The sequence below is a fragment of the Nannospalax galili genome, unplaced genomic scaffold, assembly GCF_000622305.1.
Source record: "Nannospalax galili isolate Female #2095 unplaced genomic scaffold, S.galili_v1.0 scaffold779, whole genome shotgun sequence".
In the NCBI taxonomy this organism is placed as follows: Eukaryota; Metazoa; Chordata; class Mammalia; order Rodentia; family Spalacidae; genus Nannospalax; species Nannospalax galili.
In genome coordinates, this window is record NW_008345224.1 from 1,637,583 (window position 1) to 1,655,131 (window position 17,549).

General features: G+C 46.0%; 2 protein-coding genes across 5 annotated transcripts in view; one reads left to right on the top strand and one right to left on the bottom strand.

The window, feature by feature from the left end:
• The window catches only part of Ccdc93 (coiled-coil domain containing 93), a 90,213-nt gene extending 82,518 nt beyond the window's left edge, over nt 1–7,695 (top strand). The window contains exons 25-27 of one of the 4 annotated variants that reach the window (XR_003850828.1): nt 219–261; nt 6,368–6,557; nt 7,426–7,690. The gene's annotated coding sequence lies outside the window, so the exon portion shown is untranslated. Of the gene's footprint in view, nt 1–218; nt 595–6,367 lie in introns of those variants that run through there. The other 3 variants (XR_003850827.1, XM_029567495.1, XM_029567494.1) reach the window with 3 other exon arrangements.
• LOC103740718 (5-hydroxytryptamine receptor 5B) lies at nt 569–16,796 on the bottom strand. Its single transcript, XM_008841410.3, has 2 exons — nt 15,738–16,796; nt 569–933 (listed from the first exon to the last, which is right to left on the bottom strand). The coding sequence occupies exons 1-2, from the start codon at nt 16,509–16,511 to the stop codon at nt 601–603; spliced, it is 1,107 nt and encodes a 368-aa protein (XP_008839632.1). The 5' UTR covers nt 16,512–16,796; the 3' UTR covers nt 569–600.
• Nucleotides 16,797–17,549: the final 753 nt, after the last annotated feature.

The window sequence follows — 17,549 nt, forward strand, 5'->3', positions numbered from 1 at the left end:
TTGTGTCCTTGTCAGGGAGGGGCTCACTGGCACAAGTACAGAGGTCAGATAACAACTTGTGGGAATTGGTTCTCTGCTTCCATCATGTGGGTCCCAGGAACTGCACTAAGGCTATCAGGCTTGGTAACAAGTAGCTTTACCTACTGGGCTGTCTCATGGACCCCTCTGTTGGACACTTTTTTAACAGAGCTTCTGATGAGACTCATCTTTTCCCACAGTGAGAATCACTCCTTGTTGGGGACATGTAAGAGGCTGAGGAAGGTAAGCTTATCAGGTGGATAAAGGGCTAAGTCACAAGGAGTAACTACCTAAAGTATATCCTGAAAGGATTTGAAGGTGGGATTTCTGCCTAGTGCAGAAATGTGTCATGATCCATTAGTAATGTCTGCCATGTCCTCAGGTAGAAGGCATAGTGGCACATTTACCATATAGTTGCTACTTTTCATGAGAGCTGCTTCCACAATCCAGGCTCAACAGTATGGCTTTCAAAGTGTCATTAGTGCTCAGCTGCAGAGGGAAGGCTCCTTAATCCCTACCAAAGGGGGGAATACAAATTCCCTCATTCTTCCCAAACCTGCACCTATGTTTTTCCAAATCCTCTTATCTCTGCTTTGTAAAGAGATTCTTGAAGGCATTGTTGTAGTTCTTGTTAAAGGCTGTGTAAATCAGGGGGTTGAAGAAGGAATTCGAGTATCCAAGCCACAAGAATATGCTTTTCCAAGTAGGGGGTAGGCTGCAGGCACAGAATGGGCTCATGAGCTCCGTGAGGAAGAAGGGGATCCAACACAGTACAAACACACCAATCAGGATCCCCACCATTACAGCTGCTCGCTTCTCCTTCTGCTCCCGCCACGAGTCCCCACTTGTCTGGAAGGTCACAGCTGCTTTGCAGCGAGTAGTGAACACCATCTCAACCTTGTGCTCCTCCTTTGCCTTGGAACAAAGGAAATGTGAAATTAAAAAAAAGAAAAAGAACAAGGAATAAAGCTGAACTGAAAAATCAACAGTTCTTATGTCAGAGAAGTGAGGTCACAAGGCTTAAGTGCCATTCCAAAGGTGGAAAAAAACAGGTGAATACAGAGAATCACAACTGATTGGAACAGAAACCCACACAGAGAAACCAGTGCACAGGGCCAGAAAACTTTAAATGTGATTGACAAATTGCTGGAAGCTCAGTATGGACATACCTGAGTGTTATAATCTCCAGAAAGGGGCTGGAGGAAGGGCTCAGTAGGAAAAGTGCTTGCCACATGGTCATTAAGTACCTGAGTTCAACCCCCAGAACCCATGTAAAAAAAATCTAAGTATGGGGGCTGGAGAGATGGGCCCAGCGATTAAGAGCACTGGCTGCTCTTGCAGAGGACCCAAGTTCTGCTCCTAGAACCCACATGGTAGCTAACAACCATTTGTAACTCCAGTCCCAGGGATCTGATGCCCTCTTCTGGCCTCTACAAGCATTGCACACACATGGGTACGCTTAGATGCATGCAGGCAAAACACTTATACACATAACAAATAAAAATAAAATGAAAAAAAATTAAATCTAAGCATAGTGATGCATGCTTGTAATCCCAGAGCTGGGGAGGTACAGAAACGGGGAGCCCTGGTGCTTACTGGCCAGCTAGTCTAGCTAAACTGGTAAGCTCCAAATTCAGTGAAAGACCCTGTCTCAAGAAACAAGGTAGAGGGAACTAGAGAGATGGCTCAGCTGTTAAGAGTACTTCTGTGGTATCATGAGGGCTGTAATTAAGATCCCAGTTCAACCAACCCCCAGAACCCATGCACCCAGCACCAACATAACAAGCCAGGCATGTAGGCCTGAGGGGGTGGAGAAAAGATGGTCACTGGAGTTTGCTGGCTTCCAGGTTAGCTGAGAAAACACAAGCTCCAGGTTGAAGGAGAAAGCCTCAAAGGAATAGGCAGAGTGACAGAGGAAGACACCTGAAACCCTCCTCTTGGCTCTGAACACGGGCACAGGTACACACCCCCACAGGAAGACACATACACAAATACATTAAAGAAAGTAAATATTTTTTTAAACAAAGTGGAAAGCGGCTGGGAAAGATACTTGACATCAACTTTTGGCCTCCACACATACACCCACAAAAAGCTCCAGGAGGACTCAGTCAGGGAAGGGAGTAGGAAGCAAAGGTGTACACTTTTTTATAAGTTTGTTACCTCAGGAGTTCTGCTTTGTCCTTGAATCAAGCAAATATGGTAGGGGAGAAAAATCATTTTGTGCTCCCTCCAGGTCATGGGAAGAGGAGGCAAATCTGTTTTGAAACCCATCAGATCATTTTGTTGTTCTGAACAAGGATTGCCTTGGGGAAACTAATTTAGCAGAGCCTAATCTACCTGGGAGAAGATAAGCACCAAAATCAAACACCCTCTACCCTTCCTGGCCCACCTGAGGGAGAGACAGTAAGCATGCGTGAAATTCACAGTCCAGGGCACCAACCCCCAAGAGTTCAGTCCTAGCCCAGCTTTTCCATGGGTTCTGGGAATCAAACTCAGATCCTCGTGCTTGCAGAGTGTCCTAGTTTGCTTTTCTGTTACTGTGGTAATACATGCTGACCAAAAGCAACTTGAGGAGGAGAGGGTTTATTTGACTTCAAGGTAATAGTCTATCCCTGAGGGAAGTCAGGCAGGAGCTGAAGCAGAAACCATGGAGGAGCACTACTTACTGGCTTATTTTGACTTCTGCTCTTTGCTAGCTTTCTTATACAGCCCAGACCCACCTCCCTAGAAGTGGTGCTGCCCACAGTGGTCTAGGCCCTCCTACATCGATTGCCAGTCAAGACAGTTCCTCACAGACATGGTCTCAGGCCAGTCTGATGGAGGTAGTTCTTCAAGAGGGTCTTTCTCCCCAGGTGACTCTAGGTTTGTGTCAACTTGACAATAAAAACTAGCCAGCACACACAGCAGGACTCCACCCCTGGAGCCATCTTTCCTGCCTCCTACCCTTTTACTGTCCATGGGATCTGGAGTAATGTCCTCTTCTTCATTTCTGATATTAACTACTGTCGTTTTCTCTTAGCTTGTCCAGAGTTTTACTATTTGTTAATTGATCCTTTCTAAGCACCAGCTTTTGGCCTCATTGATTTTCTCCACTGATTTTCTGTTTTCAGTTATTGATTTCTACTCTTTTTATATCTATCCTGCTTCTTACTTTAGGGTTGTTTTTTTTTTCCATCTAGTTTTCCAAGGGAGAAAATTACATGAACAGTATTGAAAGAGAACAACAGACTTGGAGAATTGACATTATCCAACTTCAAAACATACTACAGAGAGATGGCTCATTGTTTAAGAGTACTTGCTGCTCTTCCAGAGAGCCCAAGTTTGGTTCCCAGAACCCACAACTTCCTGTAACTCCAGCTTGTGGGAATCCAACAGCTTCTTCTGGCTGCTACAGGCACCTGCACACACGTACATATATATGCACATACACATACACATAAATAAAAATAAAAATAATTATTTTTTAAATGTATTATAAACCTTTAGTAATCAAGACAGTGTTACACTGGTGAAAGAACAGATACAGACAGTGGATTATTGGAACATGGAGAGCACAGTATAAGTCCACATAACTGTAGTGTGTTAGTTTTGTCAACTTGACACAATCTAGCATCACCTGGAAAAGGAATCTCGATAGATTTCTAGATCAGATTGACTTATGCTGTGGACATGTCTGTGGAGGATGGTCTTGATTATATTGAATGATGGGGAAGACCTAGCCTAAAAGTGGGGAGCACCATTCCCTGGGGTTGGGTCCTGGTCTGTGTAAGAGTGGAGAAAGTGAGCGGACCAGTATTAAGCAAGCAGGCATGTATTCATTCCTCTCTGTTCTTGACTGTGGATATGACATGGCTAGGTGTTCATGCCACCTTGACTTCCCTACTGTGATGGACTATAATCTGGAATTGTGAGCTAAAATAAATCCTAAGTTTGTGTTTTTGTCCCTAAGTTGCTTTTTTGTCAGGGTGTTTTATCATAGCAACAGAAATGAATCCAGGACATATGGTCAGCTGATCTTTGACAAGGAAATAAAGATAATAAAATAGAGAAGTTTTCAGCAAGTGAGGCTTCAGCCACCAGACATCTACAAGATCAGAGACTCTAGACCTAGACCTCATACCCTTCACAAAAATTTACTACAAGTGAGGCTGGAGTGATGACTTTGCAGCTAAGAGCACTGGCTGCTCTTGCAATGGACCTAGGTTCAGTTCCCAGCACCCACATAGTGGCTAACAGCCATCCCTTACTCCAGTTCCAGATGATCCAATGCCCTTTGTGGCCTCCACAGGCATTGCATGACATGGGTGTACTTACACACATGCAGGCAATACACTCATACACATAAAATAAAAATAAAGGCAAGCTACAATCTGACGGACAACATTAAAAAACAAACAAAGAAATCCCCCCCCAAAAAACAAAACAAAAAAAACAGCAGATAAAGGACTGTCATCCCAAATATACAAAGAAGTCTTAAAACTCAAGAATGTGAAACAGAGCTGGAAAGATGGCACAGTGGGTAAAGTGCTTGCCCTGCAAATGTAAGGACTGGAATTCAGATCCCCAAAACCCACATCAAAACCAGGCGGGCCTGGAGGACTGCCTGTAATCTCAGTTCAGGCTAAAACAGCTGGGATTCCTAAGATGACTAGCCAGACTAGCCAAAATGGCAAGCTCTGGGTTCATAGAGACCCTGCCTCAGTGTATAAGGTGGACAGTGATGAAGCAAGACAGTGTCAACCTCAGGCCTCCACATGTGCATGGAACACACATTCGTGCTCCCACACATGCATAATACATATACACGGGCACACATACCACACACAAATACTTGCAAAAAAGGGAATGTGAACACACACACACACACACACACACACACACAGACACACACACATACGTTGAGCTGCCAAGATGGCTCAGGTGCTTGCTTGCCAAGTCTGAGAATCTGAGTTTAAAAAAAGAATTTCAGAAAGTTGTTCTCTGACCTCTACATACCCACACACATATATACATACACAATATAAATGAGCAAATGTAATAAACAATTTTAAAATGTTTTATTTTATGTGTATGCGTGTATTGCCTGCATGTACGTAAGTGCACCCATGTCCTGTAGTGCCTGCAGAGGTCAGAAGAACTGTCGGATCCCCTGGAACTGGAGTTACAGACAGTTGTTAGCTGCCATGTGGGTGCTGGGATTTGAACCTGAGTCTTCTGCAAGAACAGTCAGTGTTCTCTCCAGCCCCGTAATAAACAATTTTAAAGAAAATGTACATAAGTCATGAAAACATGAAAATATGTACCACATCATATGTCATCAAATCAAAAGAACAAAGACATACTTAAGTTAAGCTGTACCATGTCCAACAAATACACATCAATTGAAAATATAATAAAAAATAAAAGCATTGTATAAAAAGAAATAAGGGCTGGTGAGATGGCTCAGAGGTTAAAGACACCCGCTGCCAAGGCTGTTGAACCTGAGTTTGATCCCTGGGACTCACATGGTGGAAGGAGAGAACCAACTACTGAAAGTTACACACACACACACACGATGTAATTCTAAGAAGAACAGAGGCGAGCCATCGAATGACAAGAAAGAAATGAAACTAAGTGAAAGAAGCTAAGCTAAGGCAGCTCCACTGTAAGATGAGTCCAGCTGCATAGTATTCCAGGGACAAGAAAAGAAATCACTGCTTACCAGAGGTTAGGATAAATGTGTAGAGTACAGAGAGACTGTTAAGGAAGTGAATCTATTCTGTATGGTAACATGGTGGTAGAGTCATGTCATTACACATTTGTCCAAACTCATAGACTCTTAAACACAGATAGTGAACCCTAAAGTAATCCATAGACTTGGAGTGTGAATGATTGTCAATACAGGGTCATCAATTTTACCAAATGCATACTGTGATGTTGAGATGTTGCTATGAGGAGGTTGTCTGTGTGTGGAGCCTCTGCCCAGTTTTGCTAAGAAACAAAAACTGCCCTAAAATTCAAGGTTATCAACTTAAATGCATAAAATATTATGCTACATGATTTTTCTTTTCAGACAGGATCTCATCTTGCCCAGACTGGCCCCAAACTCACTATTTAACTGAGGATGACCTTGAATTCTTGATCCTCTTGCCGCCGCCTTCCAACTGCTGGAGTTACAGGGGTGCACCACCACATCAAGTTTATGTGGTGCTGGGGATAGAACCCATGGCTTTGCACATGGTCAGCAAGAACTCTCCTAATTGAGCCACATCCCCAGCCCCAACACCATATGATTAAGGCAACATGGGGCTATGCTAGGTTTGCCCCACACCTCTCCATCAAAAATAGTGAAAGTCTATTTAAAATACAGGTGAAGGAAAGGTCTACAGATTCTTCAGAGAAGACAAAGGCCCCACAATGCCAGCTGAGAAGAGAAGCTGTGGTGCCAGAGGCAGGCTTGAGACCCAGCAAGCTCTTCTGCCTCTCCAAGGCTGTTTGCCCACCTGTGAAGCAGGTGGATGAAGTCCCCCACCCCACCACGGCTGCCAGGGAGATGATTGGTAAATGTATATTCCCAGCCTGGCACAGCCCCTGGCACATGAATTCACTCATTCTACATTTGTGGTGGAGACTGGAACTGGAAGAGGAGCCACCAGTGAAGGAGACACAGTCTTAGCCCTTACAAAGTCTGCACTAGAGAGACAGTCTGTCTGTCCACATTAATATTGTAACAAGTGTGTAATTACTACACTAAATGGATTCATTGTTAATGATACAATAAATTCTGTTTTGCCTCCATTGAAAAAAAACAACTTTAAATGCCTTGGTGTCACAAATTAGTTACCTGGCTGGGAGATGGCTCAGTGGGTAAAGCACTTGCCTTACAAGCATGAAGACCCAAGATCAGATCTTAGCACCCATGTAAATGCCAGTCAGGCATAGTGGCCTGCCTGCAATCCAGTGCAAGGGAGAAGGAGATAGAGGATTCCTGGGGCAAACTGGCTAGATGCAGCAAGTTCTGGGTTCAAATGAGAGACTCCACCTCAACATATAAGGTGGAACATGGTCAGATGAGATACCTCTGGCCTCCACATGCACATGCACACACATGCCATGTGCACCAATACTCACAAGCATGCATACACGCATACATACCATACACATACACATTAGCAACAACAATAATAATAATAGTAATAATTAGCTACCATTCTATACATTCTCCCTCCCCCAATGGTTGGTTTTAATGAGAACTTGCCACAAAGTAGAATCCTGAGTAGGGATCCTCAATTGAGGTATTTTCCTGATTGCCTTAACTGATATGGGAAGACCCACCCCAAATGATAGCATCCAGATCTAAGGGGCATGGCAGACAGAAGATAATTTTGGCTTTTTTCTAGCTTGGCTTTCCCTCTCTCCACTGAGCAGATTCATCCTGCTGCTGCTGATGATGATGATGATTCCTTTGCTGACCTCAGAGATAGTGTTTCCAGGCTTCCATTACTGATTGAGGATCATCAACTCTTCAGGAACACTCCACGTTTTTGGCACCAGCTGAGGCAGCCAGCCTCCTGGACTGAGCAACTGTCAGGTTGACAGCCTCTCCAGTGTGAAACAGCCACTGTGGGCTGTTCCCACTGCTGAGGAACGTACCCAACCTCAGTGACAGAGCAATGACTGGGTTCTCAGCCTCCTGAGTGTGATTTAGCTGTTCTCACTATTCAGTCTAAGGTGATTTAATAAATTCTTTGTATATACATACATACAGATGCTGTTCTAGTTTGCCTTCATCTGCTGTGATAAAAATCACTGACCAAGGGGGCTGGAGAGATGGCTCAATGGTTAAGAACACTGACTCTTCTTGCAGAAGACCCGGGTTCGAATCCCAGCACCCACATGGCAGCTAACAACTGTCCATAACTCCAGTTCCAAGGGATCCGACAGCCTCTTCTGTCTTCCGCAGACATTGCACAACACGAGTGCACTTACCTACATGCAGGTAATACACACATACACATAAAATAAAAATAGTAAATAAAAAAAATTTTTTTTTTTAAATCACTGACCAAAACCAACTTGGGGAGGAAAGAGTTTATTTGGCTTACAAGCACAGTCCGCCATCAAATGAAGCCAAGGCAGGAACTCAGGACAGGAACCTGGAGCAGAGACCATGGAAGAATGCTGCTTACTGGCTTGCTCCCCTGGCCCATGCTTATCCTGATTTCTTATACATTACAGGACCACCTGCCCAGGGGTGGCATCGCTCACAGTGGGCTGGGTCCTCCCACATCACTCAACAATTTAAAAAATGCCAAACAGACATGGCCACAGGCCAGTCCAATGGAGACAATTCCCCAGTTGAGGCTCCCTCTACCCAGGTGTCAGGTTGACAACTAAAGCTATGCAGCATAGATACACATATCCAATCTATCAGCTCTGCTCTGGAGAATCCTGACTATCCCCCTCCTATTTCCCACATACACAGAGAGACATACACCTTTCTCTCCTGAACTCCTGTTTAGCTCTTAGACCTTCAGCTTTCAAAGTGCTTCCCCTGATCCTCTGTACTTACTTGTGACTTCCTGTGTTAGTACCTTGTTTTCCTCTTTGATAGAAATGTGTGTGATTGTGTGATATTGTGTGTGTATGCGTGCACATGCGTGTGTCCTCTGGGATGAACTTAAAGGAAGGAGCTATATCTTCTTGTAGGGGTACTACCAGCATCAGCACCTGCTGCCTGGAGGTGCCCAGGAAACACCTGCTAACTAATGGCTTATGACTACAAAATGGCTGGCCTCTTCATTTCTCTTCTTTCTGGGAACAAAGGTTGAACATACAGAGATGGAAGGCTGCCTGGCAACCACTGTTTCCCATTCTTCTCCCAGACACAACTAGAAGCAACTATTAGGACCATCCCAGTGCTATAGGACACTGGCCTCTGATCTCAGCACATCTCCTTGTCTCCTCTCACTTGTATCAGTACCACTAGAGATAAGTGTTAGAAGGGGTTTCCAGGTGGCCTGGCTTTTGCAGAGTCAAAACTCTTCCCCACTCCACCTTCACATACTGTCTTCTTCCTCTCTCCAAGGTCCCCAGATCTATTTGTTTAGAAAAATCACTAAATGGGTCTAAACATAGATACATGGAAATCTGGGCAAAAGAAGAGCCTTTTCCATTGTCAGCCCACACCCAGCATCCTCCCTGCCTGCCACTGGGAGAGGAAAAATGAAGAGACAAATGACTCTATCATTAAGATAGTCTCCAGTGGCTTTGAGAGAGGCTCGGTTGTAAGGTGCTTGCCTTATAAGCAAGAGGACCTCAGTTTCAGCCCCAGAATCCATTTTTAAAAGCCAGTGTGATGGTTTGTACTTGTAATTCCAGTGATTGGGAGACGGAGACAGATCCCTGGGGCTTTTTGGCTAGTCAGCCTACTTGGTAAGCTCCAGGCCTGTGAGAAACCTGTCTAAACGAAAAAAACTGTGGACAAAGCCTAAGGAACATTCATAAACACATACCCACACACACTATTGTCCTTCCCCTGTGATAGCAGACAGGTACCCTCTGAAGAAGCAACAGAAACCTATTTTCTCTATAATGAACCATTCCAGCATTTCCCAGTGCCCAGGTAGTGGAGATGTTTGTCACTCATCTCTTTAGAGGAGACAAGATTGGCCTATTCCACATCACAGACCACCATCAAGTTACCACAGGAAGTCTAAGGGATAAAACACTGCATCCTGAAGTCACCCCATGAATACTTAACCATATCTTAGAGAGAGAAAAGAGTGTTCACAGAGCATGAGAAGCAGCATGGAGCACTATACCACCCCGGTCCACTACCCTCCCACTTAGAAAGTACTCATTAATCAAAAAAAAAAAAAAAAAGTCAGGCGGGGTCATGCACGCCTGTAGTCCCAGCACTTGGGAGGCAGAGGCAGGTGGATCTCTGTGAGTTCAAGGCCAGCCTGGTCTACATAGTGAGTTTCAGGACAGCTGGGGCTACAGGGAGACCCTATCTCAAAAAAAAAAAAAAAAAAAAAAAAGGAAAGACTCATTATGAGCACTTCCCCAGCCATCTTTCTGCCGATCTAAAGAACCTCCCAAGTACTTGAGTCTCCCTACCGTGTAATACAAACTCCAAATCTTTGATAAGTTATCGAAGTAAGAAATGAATAGGGTAAGTTCAAAGAGATCCTGGTGGAGGAGACACAGAAAAGGCAAGTCTGCTAATTAATCCATTCATTTAAAATATGCCCAGTCCACCAAGAGAATCAAGAGCTGAGTCTACCCTTGCTCTACCAAGATGTGCTCACAGAAGCTTAGTGTTCAAAGCTTTCCAGCCTGAGCGCAGTGGTAAAGTTTGCCTCATATGCATGAGGTTCAATCAGGAAGGGGGAGGGAGGAAGGGAGGAAGGGAGGAAGGGAGGGAGAAAAAAAAGGGAGGGAGGAAGGAAGGAAGGAAGGAAGGAAGGAAGGAAGGAAGGAAGGAAGGAAGGAAGGAAAGAAAAGGCTAACAAAATTAGATCAATTGTGGATAATCAGTTTGATTTCTTCAGTTTAAAAATGTGATAGTCATTAGAAAACAGAAAGGTAAAAGCAGTGTGTGGTGCCATATGTAATCCCAGGGCTGGGAGGATGGAGACAGGTGGGTCCCTGGGGCTTGCTTGCTGGCCTAGCCCACTGATCAACTCCAAGCCAAGGAGAGAACTTGCCTAAAAAAAGTGGATGGCACTTGTGGGAAAAATGCTTGAGGTTATCTGTCCTTTATATTACAAGCCCATGCACCAGTACGTGCGCCCCCCCCCACACACACACATATGAATGGAAAGGCACTATGAAATGGCAACAGCGTTCCTAGGGAGCCACTGTGCTAAACCAGTAGAACTAAATGGCACTAATATGTCCTCACATCAAACCTGTCAGGTCTTAAAAATGAGATCCCTACTGCAAAAATCAGAAATCCAAAATGCCCCCAAATCTAAAGCCTTTTGAACATGATACACAAGAGGAAAATTCACTTCTGAGCTCCTGGGGGAGCGTCATTGTCCACATGAGAACACACTAAAAATGGCACACAAAATGGCCTTTGGGCTATTTCTTTTTTTATTTTATTATTTTTATTTTATGTGTATGAGTGTATTGCCTACATGTATGTAAGTGCACCCATGTCATTCAGTGCCCACAGAGGTCAGAAGAAGGTGTCAGATCTCTAACTGGAGTTACAGGTGGTTGTTAGCTGCCATGTGGATGATGAGAACAAAATCCAGGTCCTCTGCAAGAGCAGCCAGTGCACTTAACCTCTCCAGCCCCTATGTCTTGTTTTTTAAACAGGATCTCTCACTGGTTTGGGACTTGAGAAGGAGGCTAGGCTGGTTGGACATCCAGCCCCAGAGATTCACCTCTGTGTTGGGATTACAAGAATGCACAACTATCCCTGGTTGTTTTATGTGGGTGCTGAGGATCAAACTCAGGTTTTCATGCTTGTAAGGCAAGTACTTTATCCACTGAGCCATTGCCCCACCCCATCCTCTAGAATGGCTCTCTTTTTAAAAAAGATTTTATTTATTCTTATTTTATGTGTGTGAGTGTTTGTAAGTGCACCACATACATGCCTGGTACCTGGGGAGGCCAGAAGGGAGCATTGGGTCCCCTGGAACTGGAATTAGGGACGAGTGTTAGCTGCCATGTCAGTGCTAGGAACCAAACCTGGGTCCTCTGGAAGAGCAGTTAAGTGCTCCTGAATACTGAGCCACCTCTCTAGACTTCTGGAATTAGTTATTTCTAACCATTAGGTGAAGGCTTGGGACATTCAGGATTTCCTTTGCTCTGCAACTCCAGGTGTCATATCCTAAAAGCACTTGAAAGAGAATAACTAACCAAAGTATCACCTACATAAACAGAAGCTGTCTAGCTTGTCTGACAACCTAGAACAGGAAATTCTCTCAGTTACTTTTCTTATGCAGAAGAAACCATGCAAATAAGGACATTTTCTTGTAAAAAGCATAGCACAGTTAGGCTGGATGCAAATAAGCCATCACTTTGATGTTGCAAAAATACACAATAGGATACAGTTTGTCTGAGCTCTTGGATGTGATCATAACTTAAGACACACTTGTTATAATTCTAATATTTAGGAAACAGATCTTTTTTTTTTTGCTATTGCCGAGAGTTTAATTGTTCTGGAATGGCTAAGGATTCACTGGGGTTAACACTGAGAAAAGGAAAATGTAATTAAATAGAATAACTGTGGTTAGGTTACATTTATGTTTTCAGCTTTAAATTTCATCTGGTCCTGGACTAGAGAGATATCACTAGCTCAATTGGCAAAGTATTTAGATACTGTATAGCCTACTTTCATTTGTTACTGCAATAAAACACCCTGACAAAAAGTAACTTAGAAACTGATTTATTTGCCTCTCAATTCCAGGTTCCAGTCCACCATAGCAGAGTGTTAGAAGCTTGAAGCAGCTAGCTAGTTACATCACATCCACAATCAAAAACAAAAAGAAATAACTGCATGGAGGCTGTTCTAGTTTGTTTCTCCATTGCTGTGACAAAACACTCTGACCAATACCAACTTGGGGAGGGAATGGTTTGTTCGACTTACATTTCCTGGGTCACAGTTCATCACTGAGGGAGCCCAAGGTAAGAACTCAGGACAGGAACCTGGAGGCAGGAGCTGGAGCACAGGCTATGGAGGAATGATGCTTACTGGCTTGCTCCCCTGGGCCATGCTTAGCCTGCTTTCTTAAGCAACATAGGCACACCTGCCCAGGGATGGTACCATCCACAGTGGGCTGGGCCCTCCCACATCACTCAGTAATCAAGAAGATGCCCCATAGACATGGCCACAGTCCAGTCCAATGGAGGCAATTCCCCAATTGAGGGGCCTTCTACCCAGGTGTGTCAAGTTGACAACTAAAGCTATCCAGCACAGAGGCCTGCCTGTCTACTTGCCTGCTTGCTTTCTCCTTATATAGTTCAGGACCCCCCTGCCTAGGGAATGGTGCCATCCTCAGTGGGCTGGGTCTTCCCACATCAATTAACTTAATTTAGACAATCCCCCCCAGACATGCCCACAGGCCAAACCTGATCTAGATATTTTCTCAATTAAGGCTATCTTCCCAGGTGATTCTAGATTGTGTCCAGTTGACAGTTAAAAACTATTATACTGTATTAACTTCTTTTCTGGTTTCTGTGACCATATTCCTGACAAGAAGCAATTTAAGGGAGGAAGGGTTTATTTTGGCTTACAGTTCTCAGATACAGTCCATCTGGCAGCAGGAGCAGAAAAAGGAGGTGTCACATTGCATCTGAAGTCAGGAAGCAGAGAGGACTCTGCTTCCCTAAGGCCCACTCCCAGCCACTCACTTCCTCCAGTGAGGCTTCACCTCCTAAAGGTGCCACAGCCTTCCCAAACCGCATCACCAGCTGGGGAGTAGTGTTCAAACATGTGAGTCTATGGGGGATATTTCACAGTCAAATCACAACACAGACTAATACTGCACATTAGAAAAGTTGAGGCCCAGAGTTGAGGAGAGTTTGCCTCAAACCCCACCACTAGAGAGCAACTTAGTCCTAATGCTGCCCCTGCCTTTCTGAGCTCTTTCTCCCCATTACAGGCTACTCCTGATTAGCCAATCATCTGTCTTTTACATTTTCATATCGCTTGCCTAAATGAGCTGCATCGAAAAGAACAGTAAAGGCTGAGGACAGTGGTAAAGTGCTTGCTTAGCCTGCATGAGGTCTTGAATTTGATCCCCAGCAAACAAACAAAAATCAAATCTCTTTTTCCTCTTTTTCCTCTTTTTCCTCCCAAAAACTGTACTGGCAGGCCATTCCAGCATCCATTCCACCGTGATTTTTCTAAGTGCTTATTGGAATGATGTCGCTATTAAAAGTCAGCCCTCTCCCTGAAATCAGACTGAAAAGCTGTAATCACCCCAGGCATTTCCAAGGAACCTTTCAAAGAACATCATTAATTCTGAATAAACCTCTGTCTTCCAACATTTTCCAATTATAGACTTGACATTCCTGTTTTATGTTAAACGCTCCTCTGCCATTTAATTAAATGAAAAAGAATCTACATTTGAAAGCCCATATACTTCTCTGGTAACTAGTTATCTGAGTTAACTTTGTAAGAATAAAACAAACTAACAATAACAAAACCTGTCCTATCTCTTGCTTTCTTATGCACCCCTTTTTGTGGCCCACATATTGTATTTGTGTGTGTGTGTGTGTGTGTGTGTCTGTATGTATACCCATGCACAGGTGCACATGAATGTGTATGGAGACCAGAGCTTGACATTAGGTATCTTCTTCAAGGCTCTCCATCTTTTTTAAAAAAATATATTTAATAGCCGGTTATGGTGGCGCACGCCTTTAATCCCAGCACGCGGGAGGCAGATCTCTATGAGTTCGAGGCTAGCCTGGTCTACATAGTGAGTTCCAGGCCAACTGGGGCTACTGGGAGACCCTATAGAAGAGTGCACCACTGTACCTGGTTTAGGCAGTGCTGGGGATCAAGTTCAGGGCTCTGTGGATGCTGGGCAAGCACTCTACCAACTGAACCACATCTCTGGCCCTAGATTGTTCTGTATAAGGCTTTTGGTGAGAAGTCCATGAGCTGAAATATGCTAGCTATCTCCCACAATCCTGGAAAATGAGGGAAGGGGGGCAGGGTGACAGAACTGGCTAATGAAAGAGGGACAACAGCCTCTATGAGGCCAGCCATCATAAGGAAGGGAAGAGTTCACCAGAAATGTAGGGCGACGAAGGGGGTGCATTTGGCAGATCCTCTCTGGATGTATTTACTATTCTGTGTGGACTTTCCTGCCCCATTTGGCTTATTATATGTTCAGCTTCACTCTGGAATCCCAAGCTTTCCCACTTTGGGAGGCTCAGATATTATAGGTAACAAGTTCCCAGTCCTAGAGAAAACAGGTTTCATTGTTCCTTTTAACTTACAATATGTAGGGGCTGAGGAGATGGCTCAGTTGGTAAAGAACTTGCCACATAAGCACAAGGACCTGAGTCCACAGCACTAGGGAGACAGAAACAGGACGATCCATGGGACTCAGTGGCAAGTTCAGCTGAATTAGTGATCTCTAGTTCAATGAGAGGTCCTGTCTCAAAAAAAAAAAAAAAAAAAAAAAAAAGGAGGGGTTGGAGAGATGGCTCAGCAGTTAAGAACACTGGCTGCTCTTGCAGAGGACCCAAGTTCTATTATGTTTGGTCTTTTTTGGGACAGGGTCTCCCAGTAGCTGTGGGGTTGGCGATGTAGCCGAGTCAGGAGAGCATTAATCCAGTAGGCAGGAAGGCCTGAGTTCCTCAGCGCTGCATCATCTGAATGTGGTGGCCATATACCTGTAACCCCAGCACTTGGGAGGTAGAGGCAGGAGGATCAGAAGTCCAAGGTCATCTACAGTAGTGAGTTTGAAACAAGTTTGTGTTTCATGAGACCCTGTCTACATGTGCTCGCAAGGACACACACACACACACACACACACAGTTGTCGCACTGAGGAAACTTTCTGCTGCTGTCCTGGATTCTGCAGGTGGCCGGTCTGGAGCACAAGTGCTGAACCACCCTTGGAAAGACCTCCACTTGTGCACCAGATGCGTTGCCGTTACTTTTGGCTTTGTTCCTTTTTTCACTCTCCCAGTATGCAAGCTTCAGCCCACCTGGTTTCCCCCAGACTTCCTCCTCACCCAGAGTCCTCCACGGCCGGCCCCTCTCACCTGCTCGGTGGTGGCGGGCAGAGGCATCACAGCCCTCCTGCGGCGGCCGAATCGAAACTTGGCGGCCTTGTATATCTTCCAGTAGACGAACAGCACCACAGCCAGCGGAAGATAGAAGGCGCCGCAGGTGGAGAAGACTGCGTAGGAGGGCTCCTGGCTCACCTGGCAGCGCTGCAGCCGAGCATCGTAGGCCTCGCCCCAGCCAAAGAGCAGCGGGGCGAGCGCGATGAGCGCAGACAGCGTCCAGGTGAGCGCGATCATGAGTGCCGAGGCGCGGCGCCGCGTGCGCAGCGTGTACCGCAGGTGGCGGGTGATGGTCCAGTAGCGGTCCAGGGCGATGGCTGCCACGTTCCAGATGCTGGCGGTGCAGCACAGCACATCGAAGGAGATCCACACGTGGCACAGACTCCTGCCCAGCTGCCAACGTCGCCCAGCGGACAACTCGCTCACCAGGCTCAATGGCATCACTAGGATAGCCACCAGCACGTCTGACACAGCAGTCGAGGCCACCAAGTTATGGGGCACGCGGTGGAAGGCGCGGACGCGCAGGATGGTCACCAGAACCAGGAGGTTCCACAAGAAAGTAGCAGCGATCAACAGCACGAGGAGAGTCACCACCAACACGGTGAAGACGGAGAAGGGCGACTCGCGGCCAGGCAGGATGGACCCGCCTGGGGTGGACCCTACGACGTCGCTGGGGCTTGGGCTGTCATTGCAGGACACCAGGGGAAGGACGAGGCCGGGGGTCGCCGCTGAGAGGTTAGCTTCTTCCATTGCGAGGGGACTTCGGGCAAGGCAGAAGATGTCTGCGTGGTCCCGCAGCTCCCGGTGAGCTGTGAGCAGGTGGGGAAGTAGGAAGGGACACTGCGTGTCCGGGCAGGGCAGAGAGAGCTCTAGATGGAGCCACCCTGGTCCTTCCAAGCCGCAGCCTCCCCTTGGCGCCTCTTTGGGGAGCCTTTGCGGACTCTTTTCCGGTTGAGAAATTGGACAGGGACCCTTCAGTCCAGCTTTGTGCGACGCATCAATCTCCCACGTCCCTTTGTAGTCTTCAGTGTCTGCACGCCAGGGCGGCTTGGAGAGTCCTCCTCGACTCAGTGGCTAGAGGGAGGGGACCCTGGAGTGGGCTGAAGAGGGCGGGGCCGGTTTGCAGATGCCACCAATAGGAGCCGGATCTGTACCGCTTTTGCGGTCTTCCCGCTGGAGCAGATGGAGAGTAATCCTAGCAGCCATAGCCTAGCCGGGTGGGTGGAGGGTAGGGGGGGAGGTGTATAAGATCCTATCGGAATTCCACAGCTGCACAGATCCCTTAGTGGGCTTGGTATCTCGGCTAGACACTGAAGAAGACAGTAGGATCCTGGGCAAAGGGATTGTGATTTCCTGGAGTCCCCATTCTACCTGTTCCAGGAGTAGGAGCCCCAGGTATTGACGGTCGTGAAATAGAAAGGTCTTGAGCCCAGTCTGGTCCTGGCAGCTTCATTCCCAGCTCATGCAGAGGGCTGCATGGGAGTTGAAGTTTATTTCGAGCTTCAGCATACAGCTGAAACTCTTGGCAGAGATTTGGAAGAACAGCTTCCAGCCCGCTTCCACTCTGAACTTCCCAGGCCTCTCCTCCCATCCCATTCAGTTTCTAATAGTCCTGACTACCCTCCTCCACGTTCAAGCCTGAGAATTTGTTCTTAAAACTTTTGCTCTTTGATGTGCTGGAAATAAACCCAGGGGGCTTGAGGCATGGTAGGCAAACTCTCTACTCAACAGCTATTTTTATCTGCCCTTGGGTAAAAGGAGAAAGCACTTAGGTGAAATTCCCCTGAC